The sequence below is a fragment of the Mustela putorius genome, unplaced genomic scaffold (assembly GCF_011764305.1).
Source record: "Mustela putorius furo isolate JIRA1106 unplaced genomic scaffold, ASM1176430v1.1 tig00000585_pilon_pilon_pilon, whole genome shotgun sequence".
NCBI classification, from domain to species: Eukaryota; Metazoa; Chordata; class Mammalia; order Carnivora; family Mustelidae; genus Mustela; species Mustela putorius.
Window position 1 is genome coordinate 8,757,542 of NW_025421424.1, and position 20,871 is coordinate 8,778,412.

General features: G+C 38.5%; 2 protein-coding genes across 9 annotated transcripts in view; one reads left to right on the top strand and one right to left on the bottom strand.

Moving 5' to 3' along the window:
- CAPZA1 (capping actin protein of muscle Z-line subunit alpha 1) overlaps window positions 1-12,172 on the bottom strand; it is a 48,485-nt gene extending 36,313 nt beyond the window's left edge. The window contains exon 1 of the mRNA XM_004769782.3: window positions 12,026-12,172. Within this exon, the coding sequence (XP_004769839.1) occupies window positions 12,026-12,064 (39 nt within the window). The 5' untranslated portion in view covers window positions 12,065-12,172. The remainder of the gene's footprint in view (window positions 1-12,025) is intronic.
- Window positions 12,173-12,242: 70 nt separating this feature from the next.
- Window positions 12,243-20,871, top strand: part of ST7L (suppression of tumorigenicity 7 like) — a 119,742-nt gene continuing 111,113 nt past the window's right edge. For 2 of the 8 annotated variants that reach the window (XM_004769785.3, XM_004769783.3), the window contains exons 1-4: window positions 12,631-12,969; window positions 14,745-14,827; window positions 17,710-17,872; window positions 19,940-19,994. In XM_004769785.3, the coding sequence (XP_004769842.1) occupies window positions 12,762-12,969; window positions 14,745-14,827; window positions 17,710-17,872; window positions 19,940-19,994 (509 nt within the window). In that variant the 5' untranslated portion in view covers window positions 12,631-12,761. Of the gene's footprint in view, window positions 12,590-12,629; window positions 13,255-14,744; window positions 14,828-17,709; window positions 17,873-18,907; window positions 18,974-19,939; window positions 19,995-20,871 lie in introns of those variants that run through there. The other 6 variants (XM_004769788.3, XM_004769784.3, XM_045081898.1 and 3 more) reach the window with 6 other exon arrangements.

A 20,871-nucleotide genomic window follows, 5' to 3' on the forward strand; every position in this document is an offset into this window, starting at 1 on the left:
TAGAAGGCAATTACTAAATGTTGACAAAAATTCTTCTGAATAACAGGATACTATGGAAGTCTTAGCTTTTCAGATTACTAGGGGATACTACGGTAAACCGGAAAGATACAGGCTCTGGAGCTGGAGACAGACCTGGATTTGAAAGTCAGTCACTTAATGTCTTTAAATCATATCCTTACCCTAAAGTGGGATAGTATCTACTTTCAATTATTATGAAATTTAAAAAGATAATAATTTTTGTTGTCAGCAGAATATTTAAAATATAGGGGCACTGGAGCGCCTGAGTGGCTCAGTGGGTTAAAGCCTCTGCCTTCGGCTCAGGTCATGATCCCAGGGTTCTGGGATCGAGTCCCGCATCAGGCTCTCTGCTTGGTGGGGAGCCTGCTTCCTCCTCTCCCTCTGCCTGCCTCTCTGCCTACTTGTGATCTCTGTCTGTCAAATAAATAAATAAAGTCTTAAAAAAAAATACATTGCCTCAACGTGGTTCAATTCTTCATCTGATTCTAAAGCTTTTGGTATATATCAACAATAAACTGTCTGGGGCAATAATTTAATAGGCAGGTTCCAAGCTGTTAACATGTACATATGATGGTACCAAAGCTGTAGAATTCCAGTTTCAGTGCCTTTATCAAATAAACAAAATCCCTCCTGGCTAAAGGTTCTCAGAGGCTAGTGAGAATTTAATTTGGGGCTGTAATTCTAGAAAAAAAATCTATTCTCAGTGATCTCTATACCAAATGGAATATTGGTTTCACTAAATAAAACTTACTGTTAGCTGTTTTTTAAAATTTCAAATAAATATTATTTTCCTAGTTTAGATCTAGAGACACTATAAAGACTCAGAATGTACTTAGAAATAAAAATTTAGCTATATACAGTTTATCAGTAAGGGCACGGCTTAAAAGCACAAAATATCTTTTTTTTTTTTTTTTTAAGATTTTATTTAGGGGCACCTAATAGGTGGCTCAGTGGGTTAAACCTCTGCCTTCAGCTCAGGTCATGATCCCAGGATCCTGGGATTGAGCCCCACATCGGGGTCTCTGCTCAGCAGGAAGCCTGCTTCCCCCCCCCCCCCGCCTACTTGTGATCTCTCTGTCAAATAAGTAAAATCATTTTTTTTGTAAAAAAAAAAAAAAGATTGTGATCTCTCTCTGCCTACTAAATCTCTGTCAAATAAATAAATAAAATCTTTACCAAAAAAAAGATTTTATTTATTTGACAGAGAGATCACAAGTAGGTGGTGTCGGGGGAGCAGGCTCCCTGCTGAACAGAGAACCTGATGCAGGGCTCAATCCCAGGACCCTGAGATCATGACCTGAGCTGAAGGCAGAGGCTTAACCCACTGAGCCACCCAAGTGCCCCAAAAGCACCAAATGTCTTAAATTAGGATAGATACTATAAAAAACAAATGATGGCATGTCCATCATTTAAAAGCCATTTTAAAGTAGTTCTTAGAAACTGTTTTCTCTATAGCAACCAATTTTAAGTTTGTCAGATATAGACAATAGGTAGGGAAAGCAGGCAAGTTTGTCTTAAGCAGAACAATTTCATTCACTCATTCATTCATGGAAGATTTAATTGGCTTTATTAAATGATTCATGAATTGGGCAGCACTCCATCTAGCAAACAGAAAGGACCTCCCAACAATTTCATTTTTAAAATTCTATCAACTCTATAGAATAATTGCTTGAAAATTTATTGAAGTAACTACATAACATACATGTAAGTATCAAAGTCTCTCCTTGAATATAAGGCTCCTCTGAGCTCTCTCCTCAGCTAGGCCTTGATGTTGGCTCCATCCTATCTAGGACCTGCCTAACCCAGTTGTACCAAGAATCCTGTTGTCAGTCTAGGGAGAATTCCTCCACTTCTGATATCTGATCAAGCTCCTTATCCCCACCTTCGAAGTATAAGTCCTCAATCTGCCTTTAACAAGAATCCTGTTAGAGCTGTTTAGCAAGAATCCCTCTACCCTTGATGTGTCCTCTTAGTAATTTTCTATCACTGATCCCCTCACTCTGCTTGATGGCTATGCTCCCCAGCTGTTTTTTTTGTTTCTTTTTTTTTTAAAGATTTTATTTATTTATTTGTCAGAGAGAGAGTGAATGAGAGCGAGCACAGGCAGACAGAGTGGAAGGAAGAGTCAGAGGGAGAAGCAGGCTCCCTGCGGAGCAAGGAGCCCGATGTGGGAATCGATCCCAGGACGCTGGGATCATGACCTGAGCCGAAGGCAGCTGCTTAACCAACTGAGCCACCCAGGCATCCCACCCCAGCTGTTTTCACCTTATTTGGAGCTGAGCTCTAGCTCTCTCCCCTAATGCAAAAATACTGCATAAAGTCTTCTTATTTTAACAAGTGTCAGAATAATTTTTCTTTAACAGGGTCATTGTTGTATTTTATGTCACCTAGTATAACAGTATACAAACATGACATATTTAAGCATAAAACAAGAGACACAAAAAAATCAGCTCTTGTCTATTTTATTTTCCCAACCATTCCCTTTTAATTTCTCTACGCACCAAGTTAGAAGGAAATTATCCCTTCATTCTCATTCTGGACTCTAATATAAAACCCCAGAATGTTGGTTAAAAAGATTTCCAAGTATACATCTTTTTTTTTTTTAAAGATTTTATTTATTTATTTGACAGACAGAAATCACGAGTAGGCAGAGAGGCAGGCAGAGAGAAAGGGGGAGGCAGAGAGAGGCGGGGAGGCAGGCTTCCCGCTGAGCAGAGAGCCTGATGTGGGACTTGATCCCAGGACCCTGAGATCATGACCCGAGCCGAAGGCAGAGGCTTAACCCACTGAGCCACCCAGGTGCCCCCCGCCTTTTTTCCCCCAAGTATACGTCTTAAGTGTTCATTTAGAAGTTCAAAGTCAGTGGTAAGCCATATGACATCAACTATTGAACAGAAAAAAAAATTAAGTACTGGCTCAATCTCAGTGAACCCTTAAAAAATGTCTTACCTTAAATGCATATGGAAGGAGGTAAAAGACCCTATTTATTTTTTTGAAGATTTTATTTATTTATTTGACACAGAGAGAGTGCGAGCGCGAGCACAAGCAGAAGAGCAAGCACAAGCAGCAGGCAGAGGGAGAGGAGAAGCAGGCTCACTGCTCAGCAGGAAGCCCAACTTGGGGCTGGATCCCAGGACCCTGGGATCACGACCGGAGCAGAAGGCAGATGCCACCCAGGTGCCCCAAGACCCTATTTGTTTTAATTAGAGGATCTAAGTGTCTAGTTCAAGAACTGAGGAAGCAGGGGTGCCTGGGTGGCTCAGTGGGTTAAGCCTCTGCCTTGGGCTCAGGTCATGATCCTGAGGTTCTGGGATCGAGCCCTGCACCGGGCTCTCTGCTCAGCAGGGAGCCTACTTCCCAATTTCTCACTGCCTGCCTCTCTGCCTACTTGTGATCTGTCTCTCTCTGTGTCAAATAAATAAAAAATCTTAAAAAAAAAAAAAAAAAAAAAAGGACGGGGCGCCTGGGTGGCTCAGTGGGTTAAAGCCTCTGCCTTCAGCTCAGGTCATGGTCCCAGGGACCTGGGATCGAGGCCCCCCATCGGGCTCTATGCTCAGCAGGGAGCCTGCTTCCTCCTCTCTCTCTCTGCCTACTTGTAATCTCTGTCAAATAAATAAATAAAATCTTAAAAAAAAAAACAAAACTAATCCACAAATTATTAAAAGAAAAAAAAAAGAACCAAGGAAGTAGGAAAGTCAGATATGTACTAATGAGTCAGAAAGAAAAGATAAAAATGAATGAAAAGACCATGTAAGCAACCTGCTGCTTAGGAGGTGGGTTAAAATGTACACACTCTCACCATCTATTCTAGGTGACTGGACAGACAGGTTAAAGATTCCAAATGCCGGATATACAATGGGCATTGTTTTGGAAACAGGAAGACCAAGTTACGAAACTAGGGAAAAATCCACACCAAACACCTTGAGATGCAGATGCTGAGAGCAATGACCAAAGTCCAAAAGGGTAGCGTTCAGTGGTGAAAACCTCTGCTGCATGGAAACAAAAGCTTCTGACATTAAGATCTACTGCACAACTGGCATTTATGGCTTTCTAACTCAAAATTACATCTTTTTACCAATTTTAATTTTTCTTCAAAACCTTTGGGAGTCAGATGTGGTTTCACGTGCTGGCTTTAACATTTAATTGCTTAGGTCTTTGTTTCTTCATTTGTAGATATAATACCTACTCATATCTAGGATTGTTTTAAGAATCCAATGAGGTAACATGAGAGACTAACACATAGCAAATACTTAACTTTCTTTAACTAAGTAAATGCCTAGATATTACTGAATTTTGAGTAAGATGTTTTCTTTAAAGTTCAGATCTCTGTGAAATAGTGAACGGGGGGGTGCCTGGGTGGCTCAGTCAGTTAAGCGTCTGCCTTCGGCTCAAGTCATGATCCCAAGGTCCTGAGGTCAAGCACCCCAGCAGACTCCCTGTTGAGCAGGGAGTCTTCTCCTTCTCTCTTTGCCCTCAAACACCCAGTCATGTGCTCTCTCTCTCATTCTCAAATAAATAAATAAAATCTTTTAAAAAAGAAAAAAAGAATAGTGCAAGAGACCAACAAACCCCCTTTTGCCTTAAGCTGATGGTTCTGAACTTTTGCTATATGTTAGGACACCCTGAAGAACTTTAAAAATACTGATGCTTAGGTTTCAACCACAGACATTCTGAGGTAACAGATATAGGGTAGAGCTTGGGCATCAAGATTTTGTTTTTTAAAGACTGTATATAGTCAGCACCTTGGCTTTTAAAATTTTTTATACTTTACCACTTTTAGCAAATGAATTTATACAAATAATTGCCCTCAGTAAAGATCTATCAATCATTTAAAAATAACTAATTCAAAGCCAAATTACTAGTACAAATACAGAGCACAGAGCTTAAGAGGAAACGGGAGATGGATACGGGTTGGGTTGGTGAAAGACTACTGTAAGTGGAAGTGGAAGTTGGGTCTAAATTGAGCTCTCCAAAGTGCTTTAGATTGGGGGGTGGGGAAGGAGGAAACCGTAGGATTGACAAAAGGTGCAGGGGGAAAACAGCCTCTTGTAAGCAGACCAGTCTCATAGGAACGGAGGGTTTATTTGGAGATAATAAAAGAGAAGAGTCGAATAAGATGAGTCAGAAGGCAGTAGTTTTACTAAGATCAAGTCTGGTTTTATTCTGTGGGTAATGTGGAAGTGCTGAAACTTTCCGAGTGGGAAGCTCCATTAATAAAATTAAACTGTTAGTAATATGGAAGTATTGGAATCCTTAATATGTCTTCATAAAATCTGGAAATCAGTCTGTCCTCTAAGAGTTATGAAATCAAGACAGATACTATTATTGGTCAGATTCATTCATTCATTAATTCATTCATTCAACAAATTATCTGACAGCATACTATTTGTCAAGCACTGTTTTAGGCAGTGGAGACTCATCAGTGTATGGTACTTGTGGACCTTACACTCAAATGGAGAAACAACAGATAACATTAAATAAACTACATGTTATGAAAGCCATTGATAAATGCTAAGGAATAAAAAATAAAGGAAGGTAAGGGGATAATGAAATATTAGGATTTGGAAATATAGAGAGAGACCAGAGAAGATTTCATTTAGAAGGTGACTTCTGATGAAAGAGCTGAAGGAAGTAAGGACATAGAAGGAAGAGAGCTCCAGCACACAGAAGAAACTCAAAGACCCTTTTAGGCAAGAATGTGTGGCTAGAACGGGGAGAACCAGTGGAAAATAGGTAGGAGATGAGGTCAGAGAGGTAAGTGGTAAAGACATAGGGACTTGTAGTCAGAGTAGGAACTTTTATTCTGAAGAAGATGGGAAGCCATTGATTATGAGCAAAAAAGTGATATGTTGACTTATATTTTTCTAACCAGATTATTCTGGGTGCTGCACTGAGGATAGCCTGCGGCTGGTAAGGAGGCAAGTGTAGCATCAGGGACATCAGAGAGAAGACAACTGCAATAACCTCGGTAAGCGATCACAGTGGCTTTTTCCATAGTATTTGGAATAAGGTGTGGTGAGAAACAGTCAAATTCTGGGCATATTTTGAAGACAGAGCCTACAGGATTTGCTAATAGACTATACGTGGATTATGAAAGAAACAGAAGTCAAAGATAACACTAAACTTTTTGGCCTGAGCAACTCAAGAATGAAGATGTCTTTAAGAGGAGAAGGACTGCAGAAACTGGGATACATAGAATTTTAATACTTGAAAATGTAGACAGAAAAAAGAGGCTGGAGGCAAAGAGAACAATTAAGAATGTTGTTAAAAATAACTTAAGCATCAAAAAAAGGTCCTGAAGACTAAATGGAGAAGGAATGTGGATGGACGGGATGTTAAATAAAAAGTACATTTGTCAGTCTGTTATGCACAGACTAGAAAAGGTATAGAAGAAACTGCTTAAGATTGGCCGCCTCTCAGGAACTAGATGGCTAGAAAACAGGGTGGGGAGACTTTTACTCATGCTCTGTCCTACATTTTAATTTTGAGCATGTGATTATAACTCATATACATAAAAAATAATTTTCTTAAAAATACTAATGGAAATGGAGGAACAGAATCTAATGACAGGAAGGAAGAACTTACAGAACTGGAATACTAACTGAACGTGAGAGAAGAAGGAAAAAGATGATGCCAAGGTACTGGGCCTCTGTGACTAAAAGGGAACAATGGTGGGATGAACTAACTGAAAGGCAAAGGGTGTCAGGACGTTCTGAGGAAAGGAAAAGAGAAAACAATAGTTAAGTGCATGTTAAAATTATCACCTAGTTCAGAAATCCCCAAGTAGTTAAATGGTCTTCAGTATCATGACTAATTTCTCCTATCCAGGGTTTTTATTTTCAGGAGCTGCTCCATAGAACTTGAACTTCTTCTTCTTCTTCCTTTTTTTTTTTTTTTTTTTTTTTTTTGGCATGTGAGAAAATGAAATTCTTGAGTAGAAAAGCACAAATGATACCCGTTTTATAGCGTGTGCTTTTTCTGAGCTCTAAAGGAGAGAACTTAAAGTGGATGAAGGAAATACTTCTATTATTTTATTAGGGGTTCTGCAAGGCTAGATGTATATATTCATTGTCATATGGGAATGTATAAGGCTTTGCAGTTTTATGATATTTACTAGGAGAAATGCTCCTGGAGGGTTCCCAGCAGTGGCATGGCAGATCACCACTATTAGTAGCAGCTGCTCAGGCACAATGAAAGTCCAAAGAAGAACCCAGAGTGTGAGACACATTCCAGAACCCAAGAAATACTTAGAGAAATACCCCAGAAATAACTGGGGATGGGGGTTGGGAAGGGAGGATGTGCTGAGGAAATATGAGAATGAAGGAAAGTGTGATTGATTGGTCTTCTTATAAATAAACTGTGCCTCAACTCTGTACCTGGTGCTATGCTAGGCACTAAATAAAAAGATACAGTTTCAGTTACCAAAGAACTAAGTTTCTTTATCAGGCAAATGTGCAAAAGCAGACAATGAGAGAAACTCCTGAAACATTTTAATGTTTCAATTTTTAAAAGACTGTTTTTTCCAATTTGCAAAGGTTCATTAAACTTTGTTGGGTTACTTTGATTCAATTCTTTTTACCTATTTTACAGGAAAACTGAGACCCACAGAGGTTAAGTGATGTTTCCAAAAGCACTGTGGTAGCTAAAAGCTCCACAGAGAGAGGCCAAATCTCCTGACACTCAGTATCATTCTTTCCTACTACATCACAATATTTCATTTATAATTCATTAAATGGACACCTCTACTCTGGTTTTTCATTCACGGTTACATGGGAAAAACAGTAAAGTGAAAAATGCGCAGCTTCTGATTCAGACAAATCTAGGGTCTGAATTTTTCAACAAATTATACCACTTTGCTTAGCATTAAGACTGATCCTAAATAGGTAAATGTTCTGGAAGAAATTATAATAAACCTACACTCTTAACCAAAGATTTGGCATCTGAATGTGCACCTGCTTATCCTTTATGAGCCTATCCAAGGATTTTGTAACAGATTCTATAAATACTATTCAGCTAAGCCAACTGGAAAAAGGGAAGATAAAAGAATGGCAGTACTAATCCTAATTGATGACTTCTTAGAAAATACCTATTGGGAATAAGCTCTAGGGTTTATCCTGTGAGGGTAATAATTCATCTGGTAAAATAAAGAGGTAATATATAATTTTAAAAATCCAGTTTAAAGGGCTATTTTTTATGAACTTTAACAGAGTCCTCAAATTTCTGTATCTATTTACATCTCCCACATCACTCCTAAATAATTTTGATAAATGTATTTCTCAAAAAGTGCCCTAAAGATGATATAATTGTCTAAGCTTAAGGCATATAGATTTCTTTCTTAGTTAGGGCATTTTTTAGATTGTTCACAAATATTCTACTAGTTAATAAGCTGAAGGGAAAAATACACTAACTGCCCTCTTTTTCAGCCTTAAAATTCTTTTTGCAATTATGTTTTTTAAATGCTGAATCATGAAATAAAGGAAACAGACAATGCAAGGAGCCCAAGTGAGTAATTTGTCTCATACTTCAAGTTTCCTAATTGTCATACTTGTTAAGTATGTCTTGTTAAGCTTTTGGAACCTAGTAACTGAAGTGTCTAAGTGACTGGAAGACTATAACTCATTCTCGGAAACTGAACTCGAGGAGAAAACTAAAAGCATTTATTTCTGCAAGTAATTTTACACTTTCAACTTCCTGTTTTATTTAGGCAGCTCATCATGACCATTTCAGGTAACAATGTAGAAGTTAAAAAACCCAACTTCCTCTTTGTAAAGTGATAAAAACCCTAAGCAGTTACTTATGAGAATGGCTGATCTTACGAGGTTTTATAGAAATACTTGCAAGGAAATCAGAGATTACCAACATCAAATTCACAGATTTAAAAAAAAAAAAAAATATATATATATATATATATATATATATATACCCCACATGATGACATAAATGCCTTTAAAAAATCCAAATCCAATGCAGTTGAGAATTTGGTTAAAAAGAACATAAAATGGAGGGGTGCCTGGGTGGCTCAGTGGGTTAAACCCTCTGCCTTTGGCTCAGGTCATGATTCCAGGGTCCTGGGATCGAGGCCTGCATCGGGCTCTCTGCTAGGCAGGGAGCCTGCTTCCTCCTCTCTCTGCCTGCCTCTCTGCCTACTTGTGATCTCTGTCTGCAAATAAATAAATAAAATCTTTAAAAAAAAATAAAATGGAAACTTTAGAGTTCCTTCAAGGAAGAATCAATACAAATTACAGCTGAAAATAACTTAAAATTTTGTTTGTAATTGTGCCTTGGTTGTGAAAGTTTTATAGGACAAGAATCTCTCTTATGGGTTGTTTGTGAATGCTAAGATAATCAAATCAACTAGTTTTGTTGGGAAAATACTTCAATTCCTGAATTCAGTTAAAAGGAATTAGAAGCTTGGAGGAAAGGGGGTAATGTAGCTATGAAGCTAAAGGAGAACTGAAGTAATCTTACAAGTCAAGGCACTTTCTTTTTACTTACAGATTTGCAACAGAGAAACACAGTTTAGTTACTGTCTGGAAATAAGGATCTAACAAAATTTCAGGACTCTCAAATCATTGGGTTATATGACACTTCTTAATACCAGCTATTCATAGTTATCCACAATAATGAAGAAATGTGGCTAATCTAAAACTGTTTACTAAATATGAAATTCATCAGCATTTTGGGACAGATTTACTGTACTAATTTTGACATGCTTGCTGTGTCATTATTAAAATTAAGCAACAAAAGAAGTATCCTGGGAGATAAGAGGAAACTGGTCACAAATTTGCTGTTATAGGGGCACCTGGGTGGCTCAGTCATTAAGCTGCTGCCTTTGGCTGAGGTCATGATCCCAGGGTCCTGGGATAGAGGCCCTCATCAGGCTCCCTGCTTGGCAGGAGGCCTGTTTCTTCCTCTCCCACTCCCCCTGCTTGTGTCCCCTCTCTCACTCTGTCCTTCTCTGTCAAATAAAGTCTTTAAAAAAAAATAAAGTGCAAAATACTTTAATAAAAAAATCTGTTATAAAATCAAGACAATGTTATTAAATATTGTCAATAATCAAAGACACCTCAATTTGTACTTTTCTTTTGAAATACATATATTACATTTTCCCAAGTTTAATTAAGAAGGCATTTGGGGCGCCTGGGTGGCTCAGTGGGTTAAGCCGCTGCCTTCGGCTCAGGTCATGATCTCAGGGTCCTGGGATCGAGTCCCGCATCGGGCTCTCTGCTCAGCGGGGAGCCTGCTTCCTTCTCTCTCTCTCTGCCTGCCTCTCAGTGTACTTGTAATTTCTCTCTGTCAAATAAAAAAATAAAAAAAAAAAAAAAAAGAAGGCATTCGACCCTATTGTTAAAGACAAAAACTCAACAATACTGGTAAATGCAGTATTGTTTGGATACCATAAATTTTAAAGTTTATTGTTATTTAAGTGTTTAGTGAAATCTTGTTGTAACGTATTTTTCCTTAAAACAAGTGGACCATCAGTTGAGCTAACAAATGTTTGGTTATCCCGATTTTTACTATAATTTAATTTCATCTGAATCATAACTCTTTGACTTAGACATTTTATTACAGCCTTCTCTTCAGCATAAATTCATATATAAGGTGTCCTTTTCTCCTCTGGGAGAGTTTTCAAGAAAGAGAAATTTCAAGAATTTTCAAGAATGAGAAAATTCAATGCTAAAGTATTATTCAATGATTTGTGAATGGTTAGCACATCCTTCAACATTTCAAAATGACATGGTATATGTTAGGTACAACAAATCAAATTATTCTGTACTGAGTACTCCTGGACCATAAACAGTCCCTTGTGCCATCCCATTATCTTTTATTAAAAAAAGAAAGAGCCCAGATACATTTACAGAGCGCGCAAGAATGCACATTTTTGTAACAGCCACTATAGAAAACGAAAGACATAATTCTTGTCCTGTAACGAGTCATCTAGTGATATCATTCTAATTTCTATAGACTTTAAAATCAGATAGTTACTGAAATGCCTGATGAAGTGTTAAAAAAAGGTGTACAGTTGTTAGCAAAAGGTTAATCTACCTAACGTAGAATACACTCTTGTATTTAAAACACATTTTAAGAAGTAAATATGCAAATTACACACTGATAAATTTAACTGTAAAGACATTAACAGTGGGGCATCAAAGAAGGCATGATGCTTTGTCCAGACTTGAATGTGTTAATATGAAGTTTATGTGCTATATAAAAAAACCTTTATAGAGTTAAAAAAAAATCCGCTGTCTATTCTTGATTTATTAACAAGGAACAGAAAACTATTTTTCAAAAACTACCGTTAATAGGATGGAAGACGCAAAGGATGGAGTCATCGCAGGCTTATGTGCATACATGCAATCAATCAAGGAATGTCTACAGGGAAAAGTGGTCAAATTCTGAAGCTAACGTCCTGAGGCTTACACATTTATTACTGAGAATCAGTTCAGCCGATAGTAAGTAAGAAAAGAGTGGATGGGCGGACAACACATGGGTACCTCTCCCTGTCGAGGAGTCGTGACAGCAAAATCACTTCCTGAGGAAGGAGGAGCGAAAGGGAAGTTAAGAGGCCATCCTGACCAGGAAGTGACTCGCCCTAAACTAGCCTCAATCGTATCTAAAAATGGGGGGATGGGGAGAGCCCCAACAGTTAAAGGCGGTAAAATAATTGCTTCTTGATACATCGAGACATCACCATCGCCCCCGCTCTTAATTACACAAGAAAGTCCACAGTCACAATTCAATAAACGAAAGTCTCTTCTCTTGCTTAAGGGTCACTAGGCTGTGCTTCAGGCCCAGGAAGAGAAAGAGTTGAGGAATGGGGAACTGGGGCCACCGTGAGGCAGACCAAAGCCCCTAAAGAGAGAAGCGTCCCAACTGCAGAGCGTATCCCAGTACAGGCCAAGAAGCTTCTTTTTTCTGGGGACACCGCCAGGGTTCCCACCGCAGCCAGGTCAGGCCCCCGTTCCCTGTCGCGAGAGGAGGCAAGAGAGAGAGGCGGACCCCTTACCTTCTCCTCATCCGACACCCGGTCCTCGAAGTCGGCCATCTTGGGCTGCTCTGGCCCAGCCCGGCCCCAACGCGAGGCAGGCCGGGAAGGAAGCTGAGTGATGGAATCACCGCGGGGGCTGTCGGAAGGACCCGCCCGGAAACGCCGACCCAGAGGGCGCCATGTCAGTTTCGGGCGGGGTAGTGGTTCTGAGCGAAGTCCCTAACTCTGCCTTAAAACTTTTCCTTAAATGATTTTAAAACTAATAGTTTTCTCACTGAGTTACGTTCATTTCCTCCATTCATCTATGAGACGCTGGGAGCATGTTTCGACTATTCCTGACACCCGAATTCCGTCCGACCAAATCGCAATTGTTACTGTAGGTTTTCTCTGTGGCGGCCGAGTCCAAAGGGCTAACTGCTGTTCGGGCCCTGGAACGGTCGGTGGCTTTTCCAACCCTAGGAATAGGGTGAGAGGTGACCGTCACTCGCATGGAAGCGAAAACATTTCACTCAGAGATCACATCTCAGTCCAGTTCCTCCAATATGTGCCGCCAGTCACCCTTTCCTGCCCTTCGAAGGAAAGGTAACCTCCGTCTTGGGACGCTCCCTCACGTTCCAAATTTTTTTGGTCCGCGTTCCCTGGGACTCAGCCTCCACAGAGGCCAATTTTAGGTCCGCCACTATCCCAGGATTCCCGACTCCCGGTTTCCTGCCTTTCTCCCCTCCCAGCTCCCGGAGCCTGCGGGAGCGGCAAGATGGCGGACGGAGACGGATTGGGTGAAGCAGCCACTGCTACGGCATCTCCTCCTGCACCTGCTCCGGGCCTGAGCCCGTCGCTCGGCTGGAGGGAGCGGCTGCGGGCCGGACTGGCGGGGACTGGGGCCTCGCTGTGGTTCGTGGCGGGGCTGGGACTGCTTTACGCTCTGAGGGTCCCGCTGAGGCTGTGTGAGAATTTGGCTGCGGGTGAGAGGCCCAGACCTCCCTGGGGATGGGCGGGGGGAGCTAGAAGAGGGACCGGGAGCAAGAGGCAAAGGGCAGAGATTCTCCGCAGTCACTGGAGAGCTTCAGAGAAAGAGTCTTTGGTGCTCTACCTAGTGTGTTCTTCTCCCGGTCGGCAACTCCGCAGCTGATTGTCAAACCTGAGCAGCAGCTATGGGCTCCTCCCTTGAGCTCTTAAGATCCGCCCTCTCTCAACTGTCCTCGTTTACCCGAGGAAGAGCCCGCCACCTGACACGCTGTAGGCTTCAGGTAGTAGGACAAGATGAGAGCATTTTCATATCCGTTGCAGAATTTATATATACTTCCAGCATTGGTAGGATCCATTGAAAATCATTCTTTTGAGTCTCTCGCCGGTTAGCCAAGAGTTCCCACACCCAGACTACAAAGATGAGGGTTTCTGCATTCAAAGACCTAAAAGGAAAAAAAAAAAAAAAAAAAAGCCATGATCTTAGCCAGCCATTATCATATTCTAAGATAGTTCTGTCAAGAAAGTTTTTGTGGTATCTTGGTCTCTTCTTTGCTTTAGGCTTTATCTTGAGTAATAAAACAGTACAGGAAGTTAAGGGGAAGAGAGCCACAAACAGTAATGGGTTCTTTCAACATTCGTAGAAAGCTTGCTATGTAGTCTGAGCTGAAGATACAAAGACGTGTCAGAAGTGATGATCCCCGTGGATTCTGCAAATACTATTCTTTACCTGTAGCCAGGACAAAGTGGATGGGAGCCAGGGCCTTTTACCATTACATTACAGTATTTCCACTCAAGCTCTGAACAAGATGAAAGTATTTCTGCTGTGTGATGACTATGACTATCAGTACCTGTGGTTTATTTTTCTGGAGCAAGAAAAGGCAAATGTCTCCTTTTCTTTTTCATAAGATGACATGAAATACTGTGAGATAATGTTCTGGACTTTTTAGAAGATAGGTTTTATGTAAGTTCGGATATAACATACTAAAACTAAGTAAATTGGCCTTCCTAGACTATTTGGAAGAGCTAATTTGCTGTCTCTGTAACTGGTTAATGAAGTGCTTACTAGTGGTTTTCATGCTCAGTGAAATATTATTCATTGATTTTATCATTTATTTTTCCACGTGTTAACTAGATAACACCATTGGGATGAGAGTAGTTAACTGTGGTAGATTTTTATTAATTTCTGAAACCTGTGGTATTTATGAGACAGTTATTTGAAGTGAAAAATCTGGTCCAGGCTTCCAGTGAGTCAGGTTCAAGGAGTTCTCTCAGTCTGTTGCTATTCTCTTTGGCGTTTTTTTTCCTCTCTAGCTGACAAACTGAATACATACACATACTGGTTCCTTGCCTCTAATTTGAAACACTGGTTTGTATCTCACCAAAATAATTAGGGAGTTGTTTTAAATCTCCTTTGTAACAGGGTGTTTTTTTAGTTTATTCTTAGGGATTTGCAAAACTTCTTGTTGAAGTTATGGTTTATAAGTTCTTAATTTATTCTCAAAAGTAAACTGAATTATCCCACTTTGATTTGCTTATTTAACAAACTGTCAGTTTAAAATGCTACCCTTACATGTGCAAAGCTAATTTTTAAGATGTGATAGAATGGAAATTTAAAGTACCTTTTTAAAAAGTAGAGCTTTCTCAAAGGAATCTCATACTAGATATTAACACTATTTATGTTCCTCCACTCATAAAGACACTTGCATATTTGTAACTTGAATATTCTGCATTTGCATTTTTTTAAACGTTGATTTTTTTTTTCCTTTTGCAGTGACAGTATTTTTAAATTCATTGACACCGAAATTCTATGTGGCACTTACAGGAACATCTTCTTTGATATCAGGACTAATATTTGTAAGTAGTTTCCATTTCCTTCATGTTTTGGTATTTATCTAAAGATCAAGTATCTTTATACGGTTACAATAATTATAAATACTTATAAATCAGCATTCTCAATATGTGTTCAGAATTTGAAAAAAAAAAATACTGCGCCTTCCTCTCCACATTTAGAGACTGGCAGTATTCCTTTGTATATGAAAGACTGTTGCTTACTGGAAGGGGCAGGGATTGGGGGTGCGTTCCCAACTAAATGATTGCAGGGCCCAATTTAGCAACAAATGATATAGAGTGTAAATATGTGTAAAAATTGGGCGCCTGGATGGCTCAGTGGGTTAAAGCCTCTGCTTTCCACTCAGGTCATGTCCCAGAGTCCTGGGATTGAGCCCCACATCGGGCTCTCTGCTCAGCAGGGAGCCTGCTTCACTCTCTCTCTCTGCCTGCCTCTCTGCCTAATTGTGATCTCTCTCTGTCAAATAAATAAATAAAATCTTTAAAAAAAATGTGTGAAAATTAAGTTTCTTATTTACTTTTAGCACTGGGTAATCTGGACAATTCATGCTCCTTTTGAAAGGGTATAAAGCTAGTTGTTGCCATATAGATTGCAGACCACTCTTATGAGATCTTCTAATTTTTCATATGACTTTGGAAGACTCTGGATGCAGCAAGTTTTTATATAAAAGTCTGCCAATACCTTAATCTTGGGAACATTGGGCAGATTGAAAATTCGTGTCTTGAATTCAGCCCATAGGTTGCCAGTTATCTTCTCTGGAGTGTTTAAGAGCAGAGTATTGGAGCCAAGCTAACTATCACTTTATTTATTTATTTTTTAATTGCGAGAAGAAAAATTTTTTAAATTGAAGTATAGTTCACATACAATATTATATTAGTTTTCAGAACCATCACTTTAGTTGTGTGACTTTGAGCAAGTTAGTTAACTTTTCTAAGCTTTAATTTCCTCATATAAACTGGGGATGATGATAATATCAATTTCATAGGATTATGAAAACTAAATGAGATAATGTGTCTAAGATCTTTCAATAACATGGTAGCTAGTTTACAGTGAGCACTTAATGAAATTTGACCATTATTATTCTGAGAAGTTGTAACTTTAATTCGGCTTTCCCTTGTCTTAATTGACTGAACTCTCATTTTCAATTAAGAAATTAAAAAATATATATATATGTATATATATATAAAATCTCTATTAACATCCCTGAGAACTAGTGTGTCCTAGTATAAACCTTGAAAAAATACTGCTACAGATAAAAATCTGAGGAAGTATGGCATACATGACCAAGGAATTTTTCTGTGCTTTTTTCTCATCTCTAGATGGTGCTCTTCTATTATAGTAGAAATAATGGCATTTGTATTGGAGTGTTTTTTGTTTCTGTTGTTTTTTTTTTTAATAAGAACTAATACTTGGCCATTTTTGAAAGTGAAATGCTAGCCAAGAAAGGAATTTTCTCTTGATTAAAAAAAAAAAATTACTGAGGAATTTAGGATGCAAACTATATGTTAATATAGTTAATAGCAGTAGCTAATAATAAAATAGAGTGGTCATAACAATATACTGCAAAGAAAATTAGGAAATTCAAGTAACATTTTAAAGGTTAAACTGTGTCATGACCCTTATAATATTGATGAGTTTTTATTAGCAAAGGTTATTATTTTTATAATTTCTTCTACTTCCTGAAATATGGAGCTCTATCTATGCTGATTGGGTTACTTCCACCAGAAGGGGTGGGGGATAGTGTGTTTGGGAGCTTGAAGAATAGCAATGAAGCCAGTTGTTTAGCTAATTATTACAAATGAAAAGATTACTCTGAAAGGAAAATGGAGGATCCAGGGGGAGTGCATATAATACTGTTTTCTGTTCTGTGGAATCAGGAAAATCTCCCTGGGGACCTGTCATTTAAGCTGAAACCCCCAAAAAAGCCAGGCAAAGGGAATTGGGAGTGCTAGTATCCAAATATGAAACATTCTGCTAATTCAACACAGAGCTTTTTTTTAAATTTTTTTCTTTTTTTTTTTAATTAAAGTACTCTCTAGCCCAACATGGGGCTTGAACTTAGAACTGGAGATCAAGTCTCATTCTGTACCAACTGAGCCAGCCAGGCACTCCGGCAGGGATTCTTTTGATTTCTCTTTTCATAACGTTGATAAACTATGAAAACCTAAAGGAGTGAATATCCTGATTTTTAAATGATTCAGTATGAGAATCAACCTCTTAACCTACATTAATTATACTGCCAAATACTGGAGTAGTACTTCATGTTCAGAAGGCACTTACACTTCTTGTTAACCATATTTAATAGATAGGACATTGAGGCTCTGAAAGGGTAAAGGTTAAGTGACTTACCCAAAGCACACAAGGGGACTGGGAGTTAAATGTGAGCTTTCTAACCCTAGTCTTAATCCACCATGCTGGTTTCAAAATTATTTCTCTTAATTATGCTGTAGATAGAATAAAATGACAATGTAATGTAATGGAGTTAGATTACTTATAGATTAAATGCTTTTTGCTGATTTGTTTAAGTAATCTCTACACCCAACATGGAATTCAGACTCACAACCCAGAGACCAAGAGTCACATGCTCTACTGACTGAGCCAGCCAGGCACCCCTGTTTCTTGTTCTTTTAATATTTCATTTACAGATATATTTCTTCCAGTTTTGCCCAGCTTCTCTAAATTTCATAACAAAGTTATAAAAAGGGTATTTTATTTCTGCCTAGCATGTGTTATTGGGGAATCTTATGTTTGGTTTATTTTTTGGAAGGAGAGTACATTTAAAATGCCAGATTAAATGGGAGCATCTTTTAGGAATGCTTTAATATGAGCTCATATATCTGCTGATCAGTTCTATTTTAAATTAAGGATTTTTTTTGGTTTGTCGTAGATATTTGAATGGTGGTACTTTCATAAACATGGCACGTCTTTTATTGAACAAGTATCTGTGAGCCATTTGCGACCACTGATGGGAGGAACAGAAAGCAGCATTTCAGAGCCAGGTTCTCCTTCTAGCAACAGAGAAAGTGAAACCAGCAGACAGAATTTGTCAGGTAACTATTTATATAATATGTTTTCAGAGCTGTATAGTTAAGATTGTATTTGTCTGTGGGAGATAGAAAACTCACAACAGAGAGAAGTTTGTCTTCCATGTAAATATAGGTAATCTGCACTGATACAGAGGACAGTGATCATCAGAAACCCAGTGATCATCAGTCTCCTATTTTGTTAGCCTGCCAATCTTCAAGTGAGGTTTTCCCTTGTGGTTCAAGACAGTTCATGTCATTTATGCCATCATATCTACATTGCAGTCAGTGGGAAGGAGACTAGGCCAGTAGGAGGCCACCCTTCCCTCCTGCTCAATCCCCAGCAGCCAAGGATACTTCTCAGAATGTTACATTACCACTTCAGCTTACTTTGTCAGACCTCTGCCAAATGGCCACAAGTAGCTATAAGGGAATCTAGAGATTATAACCATTTTCTCAGCATACATATGCTCAGCTAATAATTAGGAGATCTTACTAGATAAAGGAGAGAACAGAGACAATTAGCCATTTCTGCCAACATAGCAAAGTTAGGAAAAATACTTTTTCTTCTCAATATATTTACAAAGGTATTGAAATCTTAGTTATTCATGTATAGATACTCTTAATCATACTTTAATTGTAGGCTTTCCCTCTATATGTATCCAGTAATACAAAGTAAATATTATTGGTGATATGTAATTAGGAAAGTAAAAATTTGAAGGCCAGATAAAAATGATATTTTTGGATTATTGTTCCTTTAATTTGATATCAGTAAAATTCATACAGTAATAATACAAATGACTTAATTCCATAGATGTCTCATTTGTTTGGTAACCCTAGGAACTTAGAGTTGTATTAGTTTAGTAGAAAAATACTGCCACTTTTTAGATATGGTCAGGGAAAGTCTTTGAGAAAGCGCCATTGAAGCTGAGCTCTGAAGCATGAGTGGGTATTGACCAGGAACAGTCGGGAGGGGATTGGCAATCATTCAAGAGTACAGGATGGAATAATGATACTTTTCTTAATCTTTTTCTTTTCTCCTCTTTCATAAAATAATTACAGAACTCCTAAGAATGAGACATATTAAGATGAATATGACATAGATCTGTCCTCAAGAAGTTGAGTCCAGTATGTAAATAATTATGATAATAATGCTTTCTGTAATCTTATTCCCTATTGTGAGATTGAGTATATCATTGCATATGGAGAGTAAAGACACTCCCTACCCTGCACTCTAGCCTAACTATACTGGTGTTCTGTTTTGTTATGTTTTTTTAAGATTTTTTATATTTATTTGACAGAGACAGAGGGGGAACACAAGCAGAAGGAGTGGGAGAGGAGAAGCAGGCTTCCCGCTGAGCAGGGAGCCTGATGGGGGGTCAATCCCAGGACCCTGGGATCATGACCTGAGCCAAAGGCATACGCTTAAGGACTGAGCCACCCAGACACCCTACTTTGTGGTTTTTATGATACGTTTTCTCCTTAGAATGTTCGTCATCTGGCAACTTTCTTTTACCATGATTTTTTTTATCATAATTCAATGTCTTTTACCACGATTCAGTGTCAGTTCACGTGTTGCCTCCTTTCTAAAGCCTTTTCTAATTTCCCCAGAAAAATATTAATTAACTTTCTGTTTTTCTTCTCTTGGAACAAAATATATCTCTCCTGTAGCACTTACCATACAGTTCAGATGGTAGTTTACATGACTGACTCTTATATGACATTTCATTCATTTAAACAAGTTAGTTCCAAATGCTGTGCTAGGCTCCAAGAATACAAAAATTAATAAATTCTAACACCTCGTGTTCTAAAGAGAGAAACTGAAAATCAAATGGATAATCACATTATAATATGTTCAGTGAAGTGCTGTCATTGAATCATGAACTAAATGCCATAGAAATAATAGAAATAGGAGAATGACTAGATTTAATTGTATGCTGCATGACAGTAGGGATGATCCAGGCCTTATTCATTTTTGTGGCTATCTGGCTAACACTGTGCATAGCATATACTGACTGTACAATAAATGTTGGTGAAATTAAGATTGAACTGCAGCTGATTAATTTATTTCCCTTTCCCCCCTTTGTTTTTTAGAATGCAAGGTATGGAGAAACCCTCTAAATCTTTTCAGAGGAGCAGAATATAGGAGGTATTGCATTTTGCTTTCAGTATAACTATAGCATTAGGTTTAGAGTAGAAGTATTATGGAAACATTTGTTTTCATAAACACATTACAGCTCTTTTAATTGGAGACACTGATAATAAAACTTAATAATAAAGTAAAATGATTAGCCCAACCTTTAGTTGGCAGCATCTTCACTGTATTTACTTCTATAATCATGAGAAACATTGCTTCAAGCCAGTTGTTTATGATAATAGTAAGTATACAATTGGCTCCTGGTTTTGGCAAAAAACCTTTTCAGAGAATTCATGAGATTAAGAAAAGAAGTACAAATGTGAGCATATTCTTATGCATATATGCTCAATTTCAAAATTTATTTGAACACTCACTAGAAAATATCAATCTGAATGTGAATATGAACTTAATTTGTGCAACAGTACAGGGTATAGTATTTTTAAAATTTTTTAAAGATATTTATTTATTTTGAGAGAGAGCACATACACATGTATGGGGAGAAGCAGAGGCAGAGGGAAGAAAGAATCTCAAGCAGACTCCTTGCTGACGGTGGAGCCCAATGTGGGGCTTAATTTCATGATCCTGAGATCATGACCTGAGCCTAAATCAAGAGTTGATCACTCAACCAACTGATTTACCCAGGCACCCATTGTATTTTATATTGCCTTTTGCTATCCATACTGCTGTGTCCATTTTTCTTCTGGTTTTAACTCTGGATGAGAAAGCAGCTTTTGACACTTAAAGATACCCAAAGATACTTTATTTTATTTTATTTTTTTAAAGATTTTATTTATTTATTTGACAGAGAGAGGTCACAAGTAGGCAGAGAGGCAGGCAGAGAGAGAGGGGGAAGCAGGCTCCCCACTGAGCAGAGAGCCGGATGTGGGGC